The sequence below is a fragment of the Rhipicephalus sanguineus genome, chromosome 8 (assembly GCF_013339695.2).
Source record: "Rhipicephalus sanguineus isolate Rsan-2018 chromosome 8, BIME_Rsan_1.4, whole genome shotgun sequence".
Classification (NCBI taxonomy): domain Eukaryota; kingdom Metazoa; phylum Arthropoda; class Arachnida; order Ixodida; family Ixodidae; genus Rhipicephalus; species Rhipicephalus sanguineus.
In genome coordinates, this window is record NC_051183.1 from 148,922,551 (window position 1) to 148,946,655 (window position 24,105).

General features: G+C 47.1%; 1 protein-coding gene across 1 annotated transcript; it reads right to left on the minus strand.

Annotated features, from left to right (window-relative positions):
* Window positions 1-215: 215 nt before the first annotated feature.
* LOC119403574 (uncharacterized) lies at window positions 216-17,336 on the minus strand. The gene is made up of 4 exons (XM_037670501.1): window positions 16,773-17,336; window positions 15,758-16,109; window positions 3,133-3,184; window positions 216-513 (listed from the first exon to the last, which is right to left on the minus strand). Exons 1-4 carry the CDS (start codon window positions 17,334-17,336, stop codon window positions 216-218), a joined length of 1,266 nt encoding a protein of 421 aa, XP_037526429.1.
* Window positions 17,337-24,105: the final 6,769 nt, after the last annotated feature.

Below are 24,105 nucleotides of genomic sequence, written 5' to 3' on the forward strand. Positions count from 1 at the left end.
GGAATTCACGCAGATTGCCGTCGAATGTAGTCTGTATTCTAATGGAATCTGCAGTCTAAGTAGCACATCCGATCGCTGACGCCGCTCTATCACCGGGTCCGGAGCATCGACGGAATTCGGCAGGTCTAGGTTGCTCGATCCGGAGACATTAGCTTGAGCATGCGTCCTGGTAGCCTGCTGACGTTATGCAGCCAGTGCTCGGCGCCCGCGAAGGGTTACCTGATCTTCTCGCTATAATCCTGTGCCGTTTCGACATCGTGGCCAAGCTTGTCTTGATCTGTTACTGCAACAATTGCGTCGTCCAGTCTCGACAATGTTGATCTCTTGTCCTTGAGATAATTGAGTTCCACGCTAACTTCCGAGAGGTCGGGGTCCATTTGCTGTAGCAGGTCCGTTAACTGTGTTAGAGGTCGCGTAACACCAGTCCCGGGCGCACCACGCTCCTTCGACAGCTGATCCGAGTTCGTTATGGACGTGGTGTGAAGGCGTCTCTCGAGGGGCGGTCCCGGGTTTCTGCACCAGTAAAAAATTACACCATCTCCCGCTAAAGGGGTCCATGAGGCGATGCGAAGCCGGAGCACTTGCACGATCGCGTTCCGTTGGCGTTCGATGGGCATGCTACCGACCTCGCGTCGTGGAGCGCGAAGAGGGACGCTACGCGCGTCGTATCTTCCATCTAGCCTGGCTGTTAATTTTCACAGGGCGAGCAGGGAACGCGGTCGACAGGCGGGCGAGAGGGGGGCAGCGTAGGAGAGGAGAGAGAAGGGGAGGGGACGCGCATGCGCTCGAGCTCATCGCGGCGTTGCGCAAGAGAGAATTTCGGCATGTCTATTCCGCGTTTCAGAGGAAGAGTGGAAAGGGGGAGGGGAAAGGGTATGGGAGAGGGAAAGTGGAGAGGGAAATGGGGAGAGGAAAAGTGGAGAGGCGAAGGGGAGAGAGTGGAGAGGATGTGTGTGAGAGGGTATGCGCATGCGCAGTAAGGGTGGTCACGCCGCACACCACCACCACCACCACCACCGGACTGAGCTCCACCTTAAGATACTTCGCATCTAATATTGCGAAATGACTGGTTCCCCGGACGTAAAAGACAGACGTCTGTTTATTGCCAGTGCTGAAGGCGAACTGCCGCACCGCCCACGTGCGCGTGCCCACGATGCCTCCTCGGTTTCCTCTTCTTCGACATAGTGCCACACTCCAGGTTCCTCTATTCCGCACTATTTTGCGACAGTGCTCACAGTAAAACGCGTGCATATTTTTGAAGAAGCCAGCGCTAAACTAGCACAAATGACGCTAAGGAAACATAAATAATTTCGCGGTGCCGCCTTCAAAGTACAATATTCACTCGCCCAGGAAACGAGATCCTGATTGTTCAGTGTACGTAATTTTTAATGTTTCGAAGGGTCTGGTTAGTAGTTTTTCATACTTCCTCACGCGCACACAGTTTAAGGCTATGAACTGAGGCAGCAATTGAGGAAACTCTCTGGCGAGAATTCAACGACGGCACATAAGAAAAAGAAACAGGACGGGCGCCAACGTGTCGTCGTTGAATTTGCGCTGAAATGTTTCGTCATTTATGAACCAGTACCAACTAGCTCAAGCCAGGATTCTGAGGCACCAAGTTTGTGCAGAGGAGTGGTACGCACCCCTCTTTTGTATACTTGTTTTTTTTGTCAGTGTGTTTTTTTTTTTCGTTACAGGGCTAACGCCATTGCAGGTATGAAAACATTTCGCTCGCGTTTTGTGTGGGCCGCCGTGTTAATGGCGCTTAGTAAGGCTGCTGCTTATAACGATGACTTCTCGAAGCGCCCCGGGCGCATTTCTTCGAAAACAGCGTCGTCGGCAAGTCGAGGTGCGTGTGTATCGCGTGCTCAGTGTTGTGTTTTCGGCCAGCCGTCCTTATGTGAAGCAGCGGCATATCTGCGCCATTCTGTATAGCTGCTGGAGGCTGGACGCAGCTGGGCATGCCGGTGCTGGAGTGCCGCTCATTAGTAGGGCTTTGCAGTGTTGCCCGTATGTACGCAGTATTCTCTCTTATTTTGGCGCCTAATTAAGACAGCTCTGTTATTGCCTGCAAGTGGCAGGTGGCCGCCAGCCACCGACCGGCATTTTGCGTTTCGCGGGGAGTCGTTGCGCGCGCTGATGCGTGCGAGCGCCAAAAAATGAAATAAAAAAGAAACAAAGAAAACGGGTGGGGAGTGAGGATATGAGAAACGACTGCCTGCGCTGGCAATGTTCCCTGCTTCGTAATTGAATGGCTTTGCGAATTCGGCCGAGGTTTTAGAGGTGTGGAAATCCGACATTCACTATTAAAGGGATGTTTGCATTGTCCGATGCACCGAATTCGCGCACTTCGTCAGAGCATTCGGGATAACACGTGAAAAGACGAATGGATAGCGGGAGATTGTGGGTGCGTATATCACAGGCGGAAGATGGGAATGGCGAGTGTGGGCGCACCCAATGGCAGCGCCTATTTTGTAGCGCATACGAGCTTGTGCTCGGCTTACGTTGTTGAGTGAGTTAAAAAAAAAAGAAGTATCTTCGAGAATAAGTTTCTGCCATGGGTAATCAGTATATTGTTGTAAATCTTCCGTTGCTTAAGAGCGGTGCCTGCTACGAGAGGAGTTAAACAAACAAGTTAATCAGGTGAAAGTTACTCCTTTTTTTTGTCGAAGTTGCTCCTTCCTCTATGCTGTGTTGGAGCCAAGGTCTTCGCTAATTAGGCATAAGGGCATACACTGGAAGCGACGATCTAAACAATCTGCGGTAGCTACTCGAGCTGCAGCACTGCTAACCGCGAGAACGCGGCTTCCATTTCCGCCAATGGTGGCCCCATTTCGATGAGGCGAAATGTAAGAACACCCGTCAACTTAGATTTGTGGGCTCGTCAATTTAGGCCCAAGGGGTCTAACGAACCCGGAGTCCCCTATTACGGCGTGGCTCGTAATCATGTCGTGGTTGCGGCTCGTAAAAACCTACCTATAATTTACTGTCACGATTTTATCGCGCTGATAAAATGTTCCGCACACTGCGACCGTACCCCTTAAGAAAATTTCCCGCAAATTTTTACCTATGATTTATGTAAAGTAGTATCTTTTTTTAGTGCACATGAGGCCGAAGAAAAGGTTTCCTTGCCTTCGGCTCATCTTTGGCTGTGTGGCGAGTGCCGTCAGTGAGACATGCGATGCTGCGGAACAAAGTGAAAGCGAAGTGTGCAGGAGACGAGCATTAAAGAAATAGCAGTGAAACCGAGACTAAGCATGGATAAAGCATGATAAAGCATAAAACATGGACGATCAATACTGAGAGGCCCGAGTCCTCTCCATTGAAGTAACGTGGGCAGCCAGCCGTGCGCATAATGCGAGTGGCATAGGAGCCTGAATAGCTATGGTAGTAAAGAGTACGCGAGGAATAAATTCACTAAGAAATTGGGGTTACGGAAAGCGGCCCCGACTAATCGTGGATTGGCTTCGTCTTTAGCTCATTACGACAAGCCAGTAGAGGGAATAACAAAGACTTCGGAGAGAGGAAGAAATAAAGGCATTAGTGACTGGACGTTTGATTGGTAAATTTCTTTTCCTGTTTTTTTTTCTTTTATTCAACGTCGTGCAATGGTTCTCTGTCTGCGGGCTCACGCAGTCCTCAGCTAAACAATGAATGTCGGAGACGATAAGACGGCACTTTTCACTGGTTCATTAGATCGTGTCGTCCTCTTAAGGTAACTCGTCTCTCAACGCTTTCTTTCTTTTCGTTTTGTTGCTGTGATCTACTATATACTTTGACTTTGCCCTTGTTCGGTACTGAAGTGCTCCAAGTGACGGATCACCCTTAGGCATGTCGACAGGAGCCGAGTGACAGCTTAATTGGTTCCCGGAGAAGCGCCTCTATAGAGTCCTCCAGTCCTCCGTTTTCTTTATATATACATCTATATTTTATGTTTGGTAACCTAGCCTCACGTCGTTAGCCTAGCCCTGTGTTAACCTAGCTTCACTCATCACTGGCGTTCGTGTTCTTAAGTTTCGACTCAAATAAAACAGACAATTCATGAAATAATTTGAAGTACGCTCGTAGCTATTCCATGAAGACATTGAAGAACAGGGTGCTGTCGACAAAGAGCCTTTGGTCAGCGACATAACTGTATAAAACTTATTTATGACTCGCATATTTGATTACCTATATTTTGCATTGCGCGTCTCCACTGTCCAATGCAAAAATATGTGAACTCACTGCTTATCTTTTGACCCGTTCTATGACATGCTACTCTTGAAGAATTTATCAGTAAAGAGGGTTAATGTGTTCAACATTTGTTGGGGTTTAACGCGCCGAAGCCGCTATATGATTATGAGGGTCGTCGTAGTGGAGGGCTCCGGAAATTTCGACCATCTGTTGTTCTTTAACGTGACCTAAATCTCAGTACACGAACCTATAGCATTTCGCATCCATCGAACTGCAGTCACCGCAGCCTGGATTTGATCCTGTGACCTTCGGGTCAGCAGTCGAGAACCCTAACCACTTGAACATCGTGGCGGGTAAGGTCTAAAGAGTTGAAGCAGCGTAAGAGGGGCTTGCCTACGGGGCAGGGACCTGGATGCTTACCAAGGAGGTCCAATTTAAATTGAATGTGACGCAGCGAGAAATGAAAAGGAAAATGATAGATATGTAACCTAGAGGGTCAGGAGGTGAGCTAGTGGGTCAGGAAACAAACGGGTGTTAAAGGCGTCTTAGTCGAAATCCAGAAGAGATGGGCATGGGCAGGGCATGTAGAGCTTAGGCAAGATAAACATTGGTGTAACATACTGGGTTTAACATTTGGGTTTAACGTCCCAAAACAACGGTATGATTACGAGAGACGCCGTACTGGAGGGCTCTGTAAACTTTGACCACCTGGGGTTCTCTAACGTGCACATATATCTAAATACACGGTCCTCAAGCACAGTGGCCTCCATCGAAAATGTGGCCGCAGCTGCCGGGATTCCATGCCGCGGCCTTTCGCTCATTCATTCCTTATTTTTTCTTTTTGTACAAGAACAGAAAATGGTTCATCGTAAAATAATTTACAGCGCAACGGGTCAAAATAGGAGAGAAAGAAGAAAAGGACACCGCGCGGTGTCCTTTTCTTCTTTCTGTCCGTGTGAACATCCACCAACTAGCCGAACTCGCGATTCTGCTACAGAAAATGGAGCAAAGGCAAAAGACTTAGCAGCCTGACAAAAGGCCTTTGCTCCAAATGCAGTGAGCCACGCAGGCCATCAGAAACAATTTGCAAATACAAATTATAGGAACGAGAAAGAAAGTTTGGGCATTGGCGAAGCATGCAAGGAAGGGTGTTTCAGCTTCATTAACGTAAAACCTGTGAAGGGCTGAAGCATGCTGTGTGCGCCGGTGTTTCACACAGCAAAATCACTGCTAATGGGCAATGAGAGTCAGAAGCGATGTTAGACACAGAGAGCCGCAGTCCGCTTTCAGTTAACGTGCACGCTGCGAATCTTTATTGTTCAACTACGCACAAGGACAATCTTCCACCGGCACTACAATGCAGGTCAGGATCCAGTGCCTATATATGCGGGGTGGCCGGTGAACGGTTGTGCACGGATGTTTTACTTAATTCTGCCGTTAAATTTGCTATATGTTCATTCCAACATAAGTCTTCCTGAAACCACAAACCAAGTAACTTCACGGTCTTGACCTGTACTAATATATGGCCCTGATAGGTAATACACATGTTAAAACTTTTTGGCTTATTGAATTTCTGGGCTTCGGGTCAGCAGTCGAACACCATACCCACCAGACCACCGTGGCGGGTGGAGACTGGATTCTAAGAGAAGGCAAACGCGCGAGGGGGAGACAGAAAGTTAGGTGGGCAGATGAGATGAAGAAGTTTGTGGGTAGAACGTGGCAGCAGAAAGCACAGGACAGGTTTATTGGCGGAAAATGGGAGAGGCTTTTGCCTTGCAGTGGGCGCAGTCAGGATGCTGCTGCTGAGTATGATGAAGCGGGACGATTAGAGTATTTCTGCGAACAGAAGTGTTGAAAAAGAAATGGAAACGATTTAATCACTAGCGGTCTAATCAAAACGGTCTAATCACTATGTGATCTTTGTACCAATCACAATAAAATTGATTCTGATTCCGACTGTGAGATAAAGATGCTGTTGGCGAAATGCTAAATTTCGATCTGATGAAAAGAACGCACAATATATGTGACATTTGTCTGTCGCCACCGGGATTAAAAGGCAGTGAGTTTTTATGTAGCACCATCCCAGCCATTATTCACATATAGGGGCCGCTGCATATAATCTAAACATCAATAGCTGCGAATATGCGCAACGGCACCATTATCGCAAGATAGGCCTTAAATGCACGCCATCTAATGGTTGTTTTGAAAACAGAGCAAGATGTAGGTAAATTGTAAGCTGTTTAAGCAAGGACGCCCCGTCTTACTATTGTCAGTCATAGTTAAGTAGATAGAAGAAAAATAATGCATGCTTCAAGCAGGCGTCCTGCCTCGATTGAGCATATTGCATGGGGCCCTGCAATATTCATTGCGCAACGATATTGTGCGAGTCCGATTGCCCTTTTAATGGGCGGAAGCTTGTTAAGCTTTATAATTACATGGTGTGCTTTTCTTTATACTTCCCAGTGACCTATGTCACACCCTTACCACTCTCCGCTCAGCGGTCTTCAGAAACGGAGAGGTTCACCCAGTATGCGAAAACTACGATGAAAATTCTATAGTAAACCAAATACTGATCCTCTGGGACTGCGAGTGCCTTACCCCTCCCTGAGGGCTTTCGCAGGCTCCATGAAAAACGACATGGGAGATTTCAATGCGGTCGCCCGAAGAAAAACTACAAAACGCAACCATTGCCTGGGCGAAAGAGGACACCGCAGGCAAGCGACCATCTACAAAGGCTTCAAATATTTTTTGAATAAAGTTATTTCTTTCTCCTCCTTATACACTGACATTTGTTAAGTGTTATAATGCTTAGTGCGAGATGCGCATTTCATGTATTGAAGCATTCTCGTATGCTATCGCCGATTCTATACCTAAGCAATCTTCTTTGTAATCAGATGGCATCGCATGCGGGACGCGAATAGTGGTGTTTATTCCGGAGCGTACGTGATCAGGATCACTTGCGCTGTAATTTATACGATTGCTCGCGTATACATAGCTGACGCATATCAGCTGTAAATCAGATTTACGACAGCCGTCGGGCGTGCTCGCTGGTATCGCCGTACTGTTAGTGTTACTTGCTATAGGCACAAGCTGCCCGTCAAATAATTCAGTTTCAAACTCGCGTCTTGGCTGCTGTATTCGCCAGCCTCACGATAACGTGGTACAGAAAAGTCAATTTCGTTCGATGACAAAATCATACATACACAGAAATAAGATTGTACGAGACAGCTATTGACCAGAATTTTCGTCGCTTGAAAAGGCGGGCATTTTTGAAAGGGTGCTGTTCGTCATGTGGAACGAATAAACACTACAGCGGCCGGCCTGTCCTTATCGCCATAAAGTTTCCCACAATATTTACTACAGGGAACTGTGACTCTGCGATCGCCCAGCCACAATGGAAAGAACGAGTAGTACATGGATTTGCCTAGTCTTTGTGCTTGCGGCTTTGAACACAGTTGTGGCTTTGTTTATTGTCGTGTTTTGGCTTACCTTCGGATAAAATAATGACTCGTTATGAACGCCGTGAGCTGATTTCAGTTGTGAAGCCTACAAGGGTCAAGGTGGTGAAGTGGGACTACTGAAAACCTGCAGTACTTCGTCTCGCTACAAAGGCACTGCAGGCCACACAGAGCCACACGGAGCCGAAAGAACGAAGCTTGAGCAAATCAATGCACTACTAATTATTCCCAAGCTGTCTGAAACGCCATGCGTTGCAGCTGCGATAGAAACTACAGCCAGGTTTCTCTGTAGAGTACTTTTATAACACTGTATGGCACGTCGGGTGCCAGTTTTGGCTCTGCATCAGCTGAGACGTAAGCAGAGCCGCAGTCCCAGCATTTTTGGCCGTGCGTACAAGATATGACTGCACTCAAAACACTTGCTCTAACCGCCAGTACGAGAGCATAAAAATATTCTTTGGTCGAATTACCAAAGTTTTCAATCGTAGACAGCGTTTCCTAATTATTCGGTGGCCTTCGATAATGTGTTCGCCCTAAATATTGGAAAGTTGGCGCTATATCTAAGTTTCCGCGGCGTCAGATTGTTTGGTAAATACTGCTCCAGGTCTATGCACACTAAATTGTCTTTCAGATCTTTCTTGACTCTATATATTGTAGTAAATGTTCATGAGGTACATTAAAAAGCCCTCCTAAAAAGACAGGGCGTGCAAACACGGACACAGGAAAGAAGTCAGGACACCACAAGCGCCGATTAACAGCTGAAGAGACGCACCACGGCTGAAAAGAAAGAAGGCACGAAAACGTATCTGCGCATGCCCATGCAACAGGCGAACCTATCAATCCGGCACCTGTGGCGGTTTACGTGGAAGATAACTGTTAAGGCATTTGATTTCACCTTTATGCAAGTTAATCGACGGTTGGCTCACGCATGCGCTACCACTATTCTCGATATGCCATGCTTCAATCATCAGGCGCGTTTCTTCATTTCTATGCCGATACAACACTGCGTATTCATCAAATTTTGGCATGCAATTACAATCTCGACAATGTAAAGATAGATTAGAAGGTGAGCCTCCTGTTAGCGATCTCTTATGTTCCAACAACCTCTGGTTGATGCATCGGCCCGTCTGTCCTACGTAGAAGCGGCCGCAGCTGAAAGGGATCTTATACACCACTCTCGTACGGCAATCAGTGACTTTGTTGGTGTGTTTTACGAAACAAATATCGGTCCGCTTCTTGTCTTTTACTCCCTCATTCTTCCTCTGCACAGCGGCACAAATCTTACCTAGCTTATTGGCAGCCGTGAAAACAACATTAACGCCGTGTCTAGTTCCTACTTTCTTTAGCCTGTGAGATACGCAGATGAATGTACGGTATACCTACGACACGTTTCTTCCTATCGCTTAACCTCTTTGAGTTTTTCAGACCGTTTTCGTATGCGTAATTCTCAGGCGCTAGTTCAGTTCCTCTCAGAGGAGAACCCCGGCTGTTGTAAGGCCTTTAGTATGGATATTGAAGACCTGTATTATTCTTTGGCGCATGAGGACTTGTTAAAATGTGTTAATGAATGTATTAATGAACAAGAGCACCAGACGGTTTTCACCTAAAAATGTGGCGTTTCTACCGGGGCATTTCTAGAAATCCTTTCCATGTACTTAAAGTCGACGCTGGTAGGTTGGAAGGAAGGCGTTTATGTGTAGAAATCAGGGATTTGTATTGGTTCTAAAGTTGCTCCGGTTCTTAGTGATTTATACCTTAGCAAGATTGACAATCTTTTGGAAGGCGCCTTAGGTAATTCGGTTAGGACAGACGGGCCGATGCATCAACCAGAGATTGTTGGAACATAAGAGATCGCTAACAGGAGGCTCACCTTCTAATCTATCTTTACATTGTCGAGATTGTAAGTGCATGCCAAAATTTGATGAATGCGCAGTGTTGTATCGGCATAGAAATGAAGAAATGCGCCTGATGATTGAAGCATGGCATATCGAGAATAGTGGTAACGCATGCGTGAGCCAACCGTCGATTAACTTGCATAAAGATGAAATCAAATGCCTTAACAGTTATCTTCCACGTAGACCGCCACAGGTGCCGGATTGACAGGTTCGCCTGTTGCCTGGGCATGAGCAGATAAGTTCTCGTGCCTTCTTTCTTTTCAGCCGTTGTGCGTCTCTTCAGTTGTTAGTCGGCGTTTGTGGTGTCCAGACTTCTTTCTTGTGTCCGTGTTTGCACGCCCTGTCTTTTTAGAATGAATACTTACCAACTAGCTCAGCTCTCTGTTATTTTAACAAGCCCGATGTTTAGAATAACAGAGAGCTGAGCTAGTTGGTAAGCCCGATGTCATGCGGGCGCAGATAAAGAAGAAAGTGTAACATAAAATGTCTGCGGACACTCGCTTCACAGCGCAGGCACGATGAGCACGGCAAACAGAATTGAAGGAATGCATATTGTTCCTTCCCGTTTGTTTTTAATTGCGAAACATTCCTTAGCGAACCTTGAGCAGTTTGAGCGTTTCTATCTACGTATCTATCTATCCGTCTATCTAGCCGCCTACGTCTGGGCACTCTCATGATCGCCTCCTTAACGCTATGCAGACCAAAATTGGAATAGGAGGGTAAGAGGGTTTGACAAATATGACTTTCTGGTCATGACATCAATAACGTGAAAATCCTGCCGCGTGCGTCGTCAAACCCTTTCCTCCAGACACATGTGGCGCACACTCGTTTACGGTAAGCGGGTATGCGCCACAGGAGACTGACAGTTTATATCTTCCCAGGAAAGGCGAGAACAGACATTGCTAATTTACATGCGACAGCGTAAAGAAAAACTGACATCGGCAGTGTTTCAGTTTCAGTTTATTCATTCAAAATACAAAATTAGTAGACATTAGTATCCAGACGAGGGTCCAAGCGACTGCAGTGGGACCCTCGGTTAACAATAACATTAAAAGGATTAATTATAACAGCATGTAAAATACGCAACACAAGTGAAAATGAGCAGTAAACTTAGAAAAAAGAACAACAAATAAGCAAAAAAACGCCAGGCCTGCACTGAAACCGCAGCACAGTCACAGCGAAAGCTGGAAGAGCGGCATTTCTAAAGCACCGTTGTAAGCTCTCTTGGGGCTACTAATACAAGTACACTAGCAAGGTACCCACTACGCCATAAATCACAATGTTTGTGAAGTTCGGAAGCACCTACTAAGCCATTATCCGTGATTCTGCGGAGAAGCGAGGCACCAGCTACACGCCTGTAAGCATTATGTGCACTTTGTTGACGCGACGACTGATGACGATGAAGAAATATGCCTCAACCCTTTGTAATGGGGTGGAAGCTTTAAACGGCCCACCAGTTATGTAATTTGCATTAGGTGACGCCCGGTCGCTATGTTCCTCTCCCGCCATGCTGTGTAACATACGTTGACGTGGGAGAGAGAGGTGGGGGGGCGAAGAACTTTACTGAGACGCCGAGGAAATGGATCATGCGCTTATGGGCTTCCTTGGCAACCAAATACAAGTGCACTTGCGAGGAACCCACTATGCTATAAATCATTGTAATTTTTGAGAAGTAGGAAAGCAGGCATTATGCCATTTTTCGTCATTCTACGGAGAGCCGTGGTACCTGCTAAACGCATGTAAGGCATTATGCGCACTTTGTTGATGCTGTGCCTGATGACGATGAAGAATTATGGCGGAGCCCTTTGTAATGGGTTGGAAGCATTCAACAACCTCCTCGTTGCGCAATTCGCATTGTGTGACGCCTGATTACAGAATTCGCGTTGTGCGACGCTTGGTGTTTATTTTACTCTTCTACCACGCTATATTGGATATGTTAATATGGTTCCTTCCCGACATGTAGCCTGTATAGTACCTTTTTGCAAAGCAGATTCAAGCACCGGCATGGCTCAGAGGTTGAATACTGGGCTCCCACGCAGAGGGTCCAGGTTCCAACCTCGTTCCACCCTGGAATTTTTTCTTATTTCGTTTCTTTTTTATTTCGAGCGATAGTGGTTACGGACACCGGCGGCGGCGGACATCTACGGCGCCAAAAACGGCGGGTGAAATGATCTCATAACAGCTTTCGCTGTAAAAAGCATCCTAAATGCAACACAAGAACATAGTAATAAGATATACAAGTAGACATAATCACGCCATAAGACAAAAACCTAAATTTGCAAAATCTTTCCGATTTCATATGAGAAATAATTATAGTTATCAACCTAGTTATGCAAGATGAGGTTTTTAAGTTCATGTTTGAATGCATGAAAAGATGATGATGATTTTAGTGTACAGGGCAGGTTATTCCACAATTTAATGACCGCGAAGGCGGACGTCATTTTGCCATAGTTGGTGTTACATTTAGGTAAATGGAAGCGTTGACCCGACGAATGGAAAGAATAAAGATCAGGGTCCCAACAGGAATCGAACCCAAGCATTTTGCGTAGAAGTCAGGTATTCTACCACAGAGCCACACCACGTGTTGAGAGTGCTTTAGAAAAAGACCCTATGCAGGCCTAATATTGGTGCTTCGTCAATTGTTGTTGCAGTGCTGGCTACCTAATTTTATGACAAAGCAGTAAACATTACATATGTACTCAAATGACAAAGGCGTCATGCCGGGTTAACGTCAATTGTGGTTCCTGTCTTGGTTGCGCTTTCATAGAAGTCTAATAAACATTACGCGTGTATTCTTATGATTCAGCAAGCTGTATACAAGCATTGCTCGACGGCGGAAAATACGCTAACGAAAGTTACGTATGATATTCACATCATCGCTCCGCAAAGCGCACTTCATTTCGATAATACTCACGTCTGTGCCCTAAAGCGAGTGCTGACATTACGTCAGACCTTAAGTTACGCTTTAAACGCCAGTGTAGTCGGCGTGCCTGGTAAGGCCCCGATGAGCACCCAACTACTACGCTTACAAAAACACGTCGATCCACCTCCTAACACTTGACTCAAGCCAAACATGCAGCATAGACAACTACTCGCTGATTGCTTCGCATAACACCATTTCCCACATGGCGTGGGATCTGCCGAATTTTTTCTTTCTTTTCTTTAAATGCGAAGCGTCTCTTAGCGAACCTGAGGCACTTTCAGCGTTTCTATCTATCTATCTATCTATCTATCTATCTATCTATCTATCTATCTATCTATCTATCTATCTATCTATCTATCTATCTATCTATCTATCTATCTATCTATCTATCTATCTATCTATCTATCTATCTATCTATCTATCTATCTATCTATCTATCTATCTATCTATCTATCTGCCTACGTCTGGGTGCTCTCATGATCGTCTCCTTAACTTGGCGTAGACCAAAATTGGTATATGGGGGTAGAGGTGTGCGCCGCCGCGCCGCGCCGCGCCGCCGCCGCCGCCGCCGCCGCTGCCGGCTGTTTTTGGTCACGCCGCTCGCGCCGCCGCCGAAGTCCCAAGAGAGATCACGTCGCCGCCGCCGCCGCGCAATAATTGCGGTGGCCCGCCGTTAGTCTTTTCTCTTAATCCAAATGGGGAATCTGGAACTAAAATACAGCACTTTGTCGGAGGAGCTCTTTTCGATGTGTCCATGTAATGGACTGTCAATTTCAGCGGCCGCTGCATAGCGGGAGCTCGGCGAGAAGCGTGCCTCCTGTTTCCGGTTCTTGTTCTGCAGCGCCATCATGCCATCATGAAGCTTTCAAACACTCTCGGCACAAATGATTGGAACGGAATGCGCTTCAATGCAACGAACGCAGCCCTCAGAGATCCGATTTTCGGTGCACATGTCTTTTGGTCGTGTTAGCCATCGATTTAGGTTTAATGCGGCCGCCCGTCTAACGCAGCTGTAAGGTCGGTACGCATTCCCTGCATCGTTCTCAAACATCTGGGACACATTCATATGCAAATTCAGACTTGAAAAGTTCCTGTTTCTGTGCATTTCGTCCACTCTCTTACTCTAGGAATGTGCTGGCGGGTTCGGTGTGGCGACGTGGTCAAGAGCGAGGTGACATCACTGCTCACCGCTTTTCCGAATCACTGAATGCGCTCTGCCGAAATAGACTGTGGACATCTTCTTTGGATGAACGCATCGAGAATAGCTCCCCAGAAGTTTTAGTATTACAGCGAAACCTGTTATGAGATCATTTCACCGGCCGTTTTTGGCGCCGTAGTTGTCCGTAACCACTATCGCTCGAAATAAGAAAAAAAAAACGAAATAAGAAAAAAATTTCAGGATGGAACGAGGTTGGAACCTGGGCCCTCTGCGTGGGAGCCCAGTATTCAACCTCTGAGCAATGCCGGTGCTTGAATCTGCTTTGCAAAAATGTCCTATACAGGCTACATGTCGGGAAGGAACCACATTAACATATGCAATATAGCGTGGTAGAGGAGTAAAATAAACACCAAGCGTCGCACAACGCGAACTCTGTAATCAGGCGTCACACAATGCGAATTGCGCAACGAGGAGGTTGTTGAATGCTTGCAACCCATTACAAAGGGCTCCGCCATAATTCTTCATCGTCATCAGGCACAGCATCAACAAAGTGCGCATAATGCCTTACATCCGTTTAGCAGGTACCACGGCTCTCCGTAGAATGACGAAAAATGGCATAATGCCTGCTTTCCTACTTCTCAAATATTACAATGATTTATAGCATAGTGGGTTCCTCGCAAGTGCACTTGTATTGGTTGCCAAGGAAGCCCATAAGCGCATGATCCATTTCCTCGGGGTCTCAGTAAAGTTCGTCGCCCCCCCCACCTCTCTCTCCCACGTCAACGTATGTTATACAGCATGGCGAGAGAGGAACATAGCGACCGGGCGTCACCTAATGCAAATTACATAACTGGTGGGCCGTTTAAAGCTTCCACCCCATTACAAAGGGTTGAGGCATAATTCTTCATCGTCATCAGTCGTCGCGTCAACAAAGTGCACATAATGCTTACAGGCGTGTAGCTGGTACCTCGCTTCTCCGCAGAATGACGGATAATGGCTTAGTAGGTGCTTCCGAACTTCACAAACATTGTGATTTGTGGCGTAGTGGGTACCTTGCTAGTGTACTTGTATTAGTAGCCCCAAGAGAGCTTACAACGGTGCTTTAGAAACGCCGCTCTTCCAGCTTTCGCTGTGACTGTGCTGCGGTGTCAGCGCAGGCCTGGCGTTTTTTTGGCTCCCCAGAAGTTTTAGTATCTTGTCCTTCTCCAGAAATATCACGAGTATATATTGCCGGACCTTGACGCTGCCGCGTCCTGGAGCCTTAAAAGGCGACGACCCAACTCGCTGGATAACATATTCTTGGAGTCTTGGACCTAGTACACTGTGCATAAATAATTGAAATATATATATGTAATATATATATATATATATATATATATATATATATATATATATATATATATATATATATATATATTATATATATATATATATATATATATATATATATATATATATATTATATATATATATATATATATATATATATATATATATATATATATATATATATATATATATATATATATATATATATATATATATATATATATATATATATTGTTACGGACTCGTAAACGAGGTTAAATAGAGGTTTATTTACAGGGGATGGACGGCAAGTGCCCGCCCGTCGAGAAGCCAGCGAGGTAGTCGCTGAGTGAACGGCTTTAGACGGGCTACATGGGTGACTTCGGTCTTAGATTACCGTCTTCCACTGGCAGTGAGGCGTGCAATTCTATAATTCACTTCACTAAGACGCTCAGTCACGACAAACTGTCCAACATAGTCGGCGAGTAGTTTTTGGCACAGTCCACGTTTACGCACAGGAGTCCATAACCACACTAAGTCGCCAGGCTGGTAAGTTACTTCCCGGTGTCTGCTATCGTATCGCGATTTCGACCGTTCTTGTGAAGCCAGAGTACGCAGTCGAGCGAGTCGCCGAGCCTCCTCCGCCCGGCAAAGGGTCTCCGCGATACAAGCGTCGTCATGACTACAGAAAGAAAATATAGTATCCAAAGTGTACCTCGTTGGACGAGCGTAAAGAAGGAAAAACGGGCTGTATCCAGTGGTCTCGTGTTGCGCGGTGTTATAGGCGTATGTGACGAACGGACGCACTGCATCCCAGTTCTTGTGGTCCGAGCTAACGTACATAGTGTTCTATTGGTGCGCTCAGTCAAGCCATTGGTCTGAGGGTGATAAGGCGTTGAATGCCGCAGGTTGGAGGCACACAGACGTAGAAGTTCTTCAACCACATCGGCCGTGAACTGACGGCCACGGTCGCTAAGTATCACACGTGGGGGACCATGACGAAGTATTATGTAATGCAGCATGAACTGCGACACTTCACCAGCAGTTGCAGAGGGTAGTGCTGCCGTCTCGCAGAAGCGAGTCAGGTAGTCGGCGCATACTATGATCCAGCGGTTGCCTTTGGATGAACGTGGAAACGGTCCGATCAGGTCGATGCCTACTTGTTCGAAAGGTGAGCTGGGAAGTGCTACAGGCTTTAGGCAACAGGAGGGAGCGTTGGCAGGTCTTTTGTGACTCTGACACTCAGCGCAACTGGCTACGTATGTCTCCGTGGTCTTGCGCATTTGAGGCCAGTAAAATCCTTCTTTGGCACGATGGAGTGTCCGCATGGATCCTAAATGACCTGCAGTTGGGTCATCGTGCACGATACGTAAGACAGAAGAGCGAAGGGCTTCTGGCACCACCAGAAGGTAGCGTGCACCTGTCGCGGAGAAATTCTTCTTATAAAGCACCCCGTCGCGGACACAAAAACGACCTGAGTCTTTCGCGGCAGAGAAAAGAGGCTCTAGAGTCGGATCCTCATTTTGCAGTCTCGCGAAGGTGGCGACGTCAGGGAAATCTCGGCGTACGGTTGCGATTACGTGGTCGAAGCTATCTGCATCACATTCCGTTGTACGGAAAGGCGTCCTGGAAAGACAGTCAGCGTCAGCATGTCGTCGCCCGCTCTTGTATGAGACAGTGAAGTTGTACTCTTGCAGACGCAGAGCCCATCGTGCAAGGCGTCCCGACGGATCCCGAAGATTGACGAGCCAGCACAGAGAGTGATGGTCCGTGACGATCGTAAACTGACGCCCGTAGAGGTATGACCGAAACCGCTGAACAGCTAAAATAACAGCGAGGCATTCTTGTTCAGTTACCGTGTAGTTGCGCTCGGGTTTACTTAATGACCGACTTGCGTAGGCGATGACGTGTTCCCTGTTATCCAAGCGTTGGACCAGCACAGCACCAAGACCGACGCCACTTGCATCTGTGTGGACCTCTGTTGGCGCGGTAGGATTGAAGTGCCGGAGTATCGGCTGTGACGTCAGCAAGAACTTCAGCTGCCGAAATGAAGCTGAACACTCGGGCGTCCACTCGAATGGGGCATTCTTGTGCAGGAGGCTTGTCGAGTGATAAGCGACGTCAGCAAAGTGAGGGATGAATCGCCTAAAGTAGGAGCATAGCCCCAAGAAGGTGCGCAGTTCTTTGACCGACTGAGGTGGCTCAAAGGCTACAACAGCCTCTGTCCTTGCAGGGTCGGGCCTGACGCCGTCTTTGTCCACAAGATGTCCCAGCACCAAGGCTTGGCGTTCACCGAAATGGCATTTCTTGGAGTTGAGCACAAGAGAAGCCTTTTGTATGCAGCTGAGCACAATGCCTAGACGCTCGTTGTGGTCGTCAAATGTGCGTCCAAAGATAATAACATCATCTAGATACCACATGCATATCTCCCATTTTAAACCCCGCAGAATGGCATCCATGAATCGTTCGAAAGTGGCGGGCGCGTTGCACAAGCCGAATGGCATAACGTTGAATTCAAAAAGCCCATCGGGTGTTACGAACGCCGTTTTTTCTTTATCCTCGGTATGCATCGGGATTTGCCAATAGCCAGATCTCAAGTCGACGGAAGAAAAGTAAGAAGCCGAATGAAGACAGTCCAACGCATCGTCTATACGCGGAAGCGGGTAGACATCTTTCTTAGTAATGGCATTGAGCCGACGGTAATCGACACAAAATCGCCAACTTCCGTCCTTCTTTTTGACGAGAATGACAGGTGCGGCCCAAGGACTCGCAGACTCCTGAATTACTCCCTTTTGCAGCATTTCTTCAACTTGCTCGCTAATTATCTTGCGTTCAGTCGGTGATACCCGGTACGCCTTCTGTCATATAGGGTTCGCTGATCCGGTGTTGATACGATGGCGTATTCGAGACGCTGGAATAGAGGACGCCTTATCATTCTGCGAGAAGTCGAAGACTTGCGAGTGCTTGGATAAAATGGCCAGTAACTTGTGACGCTCACTCGTGCTAAGAGACTTGCTTACCATCTGTAGTAGTTGCGAGTCGGAGGGGCCCGAATGGAAGGACTTGTCTGCAGCAGCCTCGAGTACAGCCAGTAAAGCCGGTGTTTCTTCTGTGAAGAGTGCGAGCTTCATACCAGAAGGTAGAAGTATGGGCTGGGCCGTGTAATTCATCGTCCATATTCCAGAGCGTCCGTCAACTACCGACACCAAGCAATGTGGCACCAGCACGTTCTTCTTTACACAGGCTGAGTGGAGAGGTTCTGTTGCAGCGTCAAGTGTAGTAGGAGCTGTACCGGAGCAAATTACCGGAATAGTAACAACTTGATGTGGGCTAGTTGGTTCATAATTAGAACAAATAAAGTAACAGCGCCAATGAAACAAGGACGACAAAGGAACGAAGACCACGGGACAAGCGCTGACTGCCAACTGAATGTTTATTTCAAGAAAAAGTAATTGTGAAGAAAGAAAAGTGGACGAAAAGATAGCTTGCCGCGGGCAGGGACCGAACCTGCGACCTTCGAATAACGCGTCCGATGTTCTACCAACTGAGCTACCGCGGTGGCCATCCCCCCGTCCACTTTATTCGGTCCCTGCCCGCGGCAAGCTATCTTTTCGTCCACTTTTCTTTCTTCACAATTACCTTACGTTTATTACTAAAAAAACATCCCCTATACTTTCCTTGGCATTATTGTCTGTTAGTTCTCATTAATATTGTGTATAACAAAGAAAACGAGCCGTTGAAATTAACCCTTCTTTCCTTCATTCATAGCGAGGGCCTCGTTCTGGCAGACTTGATGCTTTCAGGTAGTATGCGAGGGATTATTGGTCAGCTGCCAGCTCGTAATAAGTTCACGTGCTACGTGACGCCAACAAGGCAGAAAAAGAGTGTTCCGCACTCGCCGTCATGGCTACTGGCGGCGCTGACTGACGCTCCCACGTTTAAATGCACACATATACCCTATAAAGTGGACGGGAGGATGGCCGCCGCGGTAGCTCAGTTGGTAGAGCATCGGACACGTTATTCGAAGGTCGCAGGTTCGGTCCCTGCCCGCGGCAAGCTAACTTTTCGTCCACATTTCTTTCTTCACAACTACCTTACGTTTATTACTAAAAAAACATCCCCTATACTTTCCTTGGCATTATTGTCTGTTAGTTCTCATTAATATTGTGTATAACAAAGAAAACGAGCCGTTGAAATTAACCCTTCTTTCCTTCATTCATAGCGAGGGCCTCGTTCTGGCAGACTTGATGCTTTCAGGTAGTATGCGAGGGATTATTGGTCAGCTGCCAGCTCGTAATAAGTTCATGTGCTACGTGACGCCAACAAGGCAGAAAAAGAGTGTTCCACACTCGCCGTCATGGCTACTGGCGGCGCTGACTGACGCTCCCACGTTTAAATGCTCACATATACCCTATGAAGTGGACGGGGGGATGGCCGCCGCGGTAGCTCAGTTGGTAGAGCATCGGACGCGTTATTCGAAGGTCGCAGGTTCGGTCCCTGCCCACGGCCAGCTATCTTTTCGTCCACTTTTCTTTCTTCACAATTACCTTACATTTATTACTAAAAAAACATCCCCTATACTTTCCTTGGCATTATTGTCTGTTAGTTCTTATTAATATTGTGTATAACAAAGAAAACGAGCCCTTGAAATTAACCCTTTTTTCCTTCATTCATAGCGAGGGCCTCGTTCTGGCAGACTTGATGCTTTCAGGTAGTATGCGAGGGATTATTGGTCAGCTGCCAGCTCGTCATAAGTTCACGTGCTACGTGACGCCAACAAGGCAGAAAAAGAGTTTTCCACACTCGCCGTCATGGCTACTGGCGGTGCTGACTGACGCTCCCACGTTTAAATGCACACATATACCCTATAAAGTGGACGGGTGGATGGCCGCCGCGGTAGCTCAGTTGGTAGAGCATCGGACGCGTTATTCGAAGGTCGCAGGTTCGGTCCCTGCCCGCGGCAAGCTGTCTTTTCGTCCACTTTTCTTTCTTCACAATTACCTTACATTTATTAATAAAAAAACATCCCCTATACTTTCCTTGGCTGTTAGTTCTCATTAATATTGTGTATAACAAAAAAACGAGCCCTTGAAATTAACCCTTCTTTCCTTCATTCATAGCGAGGATCTCGTTCTGGCCGACTTGATGCATTCAGGTATTATGCGAGGGATTATTGGTCAGCTGCCAGCTCGTAATAAGTTCAGGTGCTACGTGACGCCAACAAGGCAGAAAAAGAGTTTTCCACACTCGCCGTCATGGCTACTGGCGGCGCTGACTGACGCTCCCACGTTTAAATGCACACATATACCCTATAAAGTGGACGGGGGGATGGCCGCCGCGGTAGCTCAGTTGGTAGAGCATCGGACGCGTTATTCGAAGGTCGCAGGTTCGGTCCCTGCCCGCGGCAAGCTGTCTTTTCGTCCACTTTTCTTTCTTCACAATTACCTTACATTTATTAATAAAAAAACATCCCCTATACTTTACTTGGCATTATTGTCTTTTAGTTCTCATTAATATTGTGTATAACAAAAAAACGAGCCCTTGAAATTAACCCTTCTTTCCTTCATTCATAGCGAGGATCTCGTTCTGGCCGACTTGATGCATTCAGGTATTATGCGAGGGATTATTGGTCAGCTGCCAGCTCGTAATAAGTTCACGTGCTACGTGACGCCACAAGGCAGAAAAAATCACAGCATATCCACGGAGTGAATGATGATGAGTGGGCGAAGCTGCGGAGGTTCTTCGGTAAACCGCGAATCTTCCTTGAATTCTGCCCAGTACAACATCACCGACGTGGGATCGGGCGCGTTTATACTAAAGGTTCGATGAGTTATGACGACTTGCAGCGCACTTTAATTTTACATGTACGCTGTGAATTTTCATTGTTTAGAACACCATTGCTTAGAAAACATCTGGCGTCTTTCGTGAAGCAGCTGGCGTCTTTTCGTTGTGCTTTAGAAACATCTGGCGTTTTTTCGTTTTGCTTTTAGAAAACATCTGGCGTCTTTTGTTGGTTTATTTCATCAATCAACGTCGTTCTGAACAAAATTTTTATTGTTTAATCACGCACAGGAGAAATCTCACCAGGCACTACCTTGGAGGTAAAGAATGGCTGCTAATGGGAATGAGAGACAGAAGAAGTCGGCTTTTAGCTAACGCTGCGAATTTTTTATTGTTCAACAACGCAAAGGAAAAATCTCCCACCGGCACCACCTTGCAGGTCAAAGCGTAAGACTGGTTACATACTACGCTACGAGGGACGAACGGGTACCGCTATAAGGAGCTTCGCCCCTAAAAAGAGTGTTCCACACTCGCCGTCATGGCTACTGGCGGCGCTGACTGACGCTCCCACGTTTAAATGCTCACATATACCCTATGAAGTGGACGGGGGGATGGCCGCCGCGGTAGCTCAGTTGGTAGAGCATCGGACGCGTTATTCGAAGGTCGCAGGTTCGGTCCCTGCCCGCAGCAAGCTATCTTTTCGTCCACTTTTCTTTCTTCACAATTACCTTACATTTATTACTAAAAAACATCCCCTATACTTTCCTTGCCATTATTGTCTGTTAGTTCTCATTAATATTGTGTATAACAAAGAAAACGAGCCCTTGAAATTAATCCTTCTTTCCTTCATTCATAGCGAGGGTCTCGTTCTGGCAGACTTGATGCTTTCAGGTAGTATGCGAGGGATTATTGGTCAGCTGCCAGCTCGTAATAAGTTCACGTGCTACGTGACGCCAACAAGGCAGAAAAAGAGTGTTCCACACTCGCCGTCATGGCTACTGGCGGCGCTGACTGACGCTCCCACGTTTAAATGCACACATATACCCTATAAAGTGGACGGGGGGATGGCCGCCGCGGTAGCTCAGTTGGTAGAGCATCGGACGCGTTATTCGAAGGTCGCAGGTTCGGTCCCTGCCCGCGGCAAGCTATCTTTTCGTCCACTTTTCTTTCTTCACAATTACCCTACATTTATTACTAAAAAAACATCCCCTATACTTTCCTTGGCATTATTGTCTGTTAGTTCTCATTAATATTGTATATATATATATATATATATATATATATATATATATATATATATATATATATATATATATGTCTCGGTGCGTTAGTACACTTTTTCCTTTCATTCCTACTCGAGTAAATTGATAAATAAATACAGAAGTAAAGTGAATGGCAAACTTAGAATATAGCTGAGCTAGTTGGTAGGTATTCATGTTATGAAGTCATGACGTGGAAACACGGACATAGGAGAAAATTCGAGAGAGCGAATAGCTATCTCTCACGTAGACCACTACTCGTACTTGATTGATAGGTATACGGCCTCTTACAGGGGCGTAGCCAGGGGGGGGTTCAAACCCCCCCCCCCCCCGAAACTTTTCTGTTTTGCTTGCGTATATATACACGCGCACATACAAACGCACGCCCGAACATACATAAAGTACGGTTGAATCCCCCCCCCCCCCCGAAAAAAATTTCTGGCCACGCCCCTGGCCTCTTACGTGGGAATGCGCAGGTAAATATTTGTGTCTACCTTCGTTTCCGCCGCTGTGTGATTTTTCAGTTGTTAGCGGCGTTTCTGGTGTCTTGACTACTCTCCTGTGTCCGTGTTTGCACGGCCTGTTTTTGTAAAAGGCCCCCTAACAGCCTCTGAAAAAAAAAAAAAAAACGAGCGCGTTATTCTCTCTTGGCGTTTCTTGTCTTTTGGTGCATATCGTGATGCCAGAACAGTGATTCACGTGATGTCATCAGGGTACATACACTCGACTGGTCCATATACAAGAAATAACAGTTGTGAATTCTCTCCCACACTGCTTTGCTATGCAGCCGCCCACCCGCTCTTCCCTCTCTCGCACGGCTATCGTGCGCGATTAACTGATTTCGCTCCATTTTGTGCGTTTGTGACCGCGCATGCAGAGATAACAGATTGTAGCCGACAAGCGCGAATTCCTGATAGGTTCAACGCTTAGTGCTGACTATTGCACGCCTGCTTTAGGAAGCAATAAGTGGCAAGATGTCCTCTGTAAGAAGGGTATTGAAGGCGAGAACGAAACCAATGGAAAATGTGACGGATTATATGATTCTTCCAACGGACGAACTCTTTACAGCGGAGACGATGCAGCTTTCCAGGAAAAGGGCGAGCCCGCTTCGACGGTTTTTCGTATATATTTTATTGCGTTAGCAATTGTATGGACACTCAGGACAGGCTTTCACCATCGCCTTCATGTTCCGTATAAACTCTAAATCGATAACATCGCTCCGCGCATTGTATGTTCTATTTTGAAAACTTTTCGGCGCGAACGGGACGGAGCACGAAGAAGAGGACACAAGACGAGCGCTGAAAAATTTTCAAAATGCATCAGTTCCAACTCGCCCTCCTCTCTACTTCACTGCTGTATGTTCTACCCGCGAATGAAAGCTAGCGAGCGTTGGCAAGGAACATGGCTAAAGCTGAGATGAAACAAGCTGGTTATCTTCGTCACACGGAATAACATCAACCCGCCTGCGAGGCCTGCCGTTGATTGCCCCTCAAGCAGAAGGAAACGCCCCGCCCGTCATTTGCTGGCCGAAGGAGCAGGAAGGGATGTCTGGGGAGAGGGACTGCGTAACTCGAGCAGCAACTGTGAACTTTGACTATACGGGCGCGGTCAAGAGCGCTGGCACGCACGCTATTTCGGCAGACATCCCCCAGACATACCTTCTACACGCTGTGAGCGTCGTGATCTGACTGCTTCGCACTCGGACCACTGATACGACAAACTGACCGCAAACCGCTTCTCTCCCGGAAGCGGCCGTAGTGCCATACACTAGCGTTTTGTAGAGTTAAGTGAGATCGGATCAAAAAGAGTTAGCTGCTAGCCCTCGTTCATGTAACATTACGGCGTGTGCTTATCGCGTTCACTGATTAGCCCCCCCCCCCCCCCCCCCCGCGCCGCCGCCGGTCCGATGAACCCCGCGCCGTTCACGCGCCGCTGCTGGAGATCGAAACACCGGCGCCCCGCCGCCGGTGATTTTGTGTCCGGCGCACATATCTATATGGGGGTAAGAACGTTTGGCGAATATGCCTGTGTGGTCATGACATGAATAATATGAAAACCCCGTCGTTTACGTCGTCAAACCCCTTCCTCCAGACACGTTTGGCAAATACCTGTATACCACGGGTCGCGGTATGCGGGTATGCGCCACGGG

Excerpts from the sequence above, each read along its gene's own strand:
- LOC119403574 (XM_037670501.1), bottom strand. The coding sequence starts at position 17,336 with ATGTGGTATCTAGATGATGTTATTATCTTTGGACGCACATTTGACGAC. Across the intron at positions 3,185-15,757 it reads GCGCACCAATAGAACACTAT|CATCGCATGTCTCACTGACG; the intron begins GTACGTTAGCTC and ends TTTGTTCCGCAG. Across the intron at positions 514-3,132 it reads CAGCCAAAGATGAGCCGAAG|AAACCCGGGACCGCCCCTCG; the intron begins GCAAGGAAACCT and ends TTACTGGTGCAG.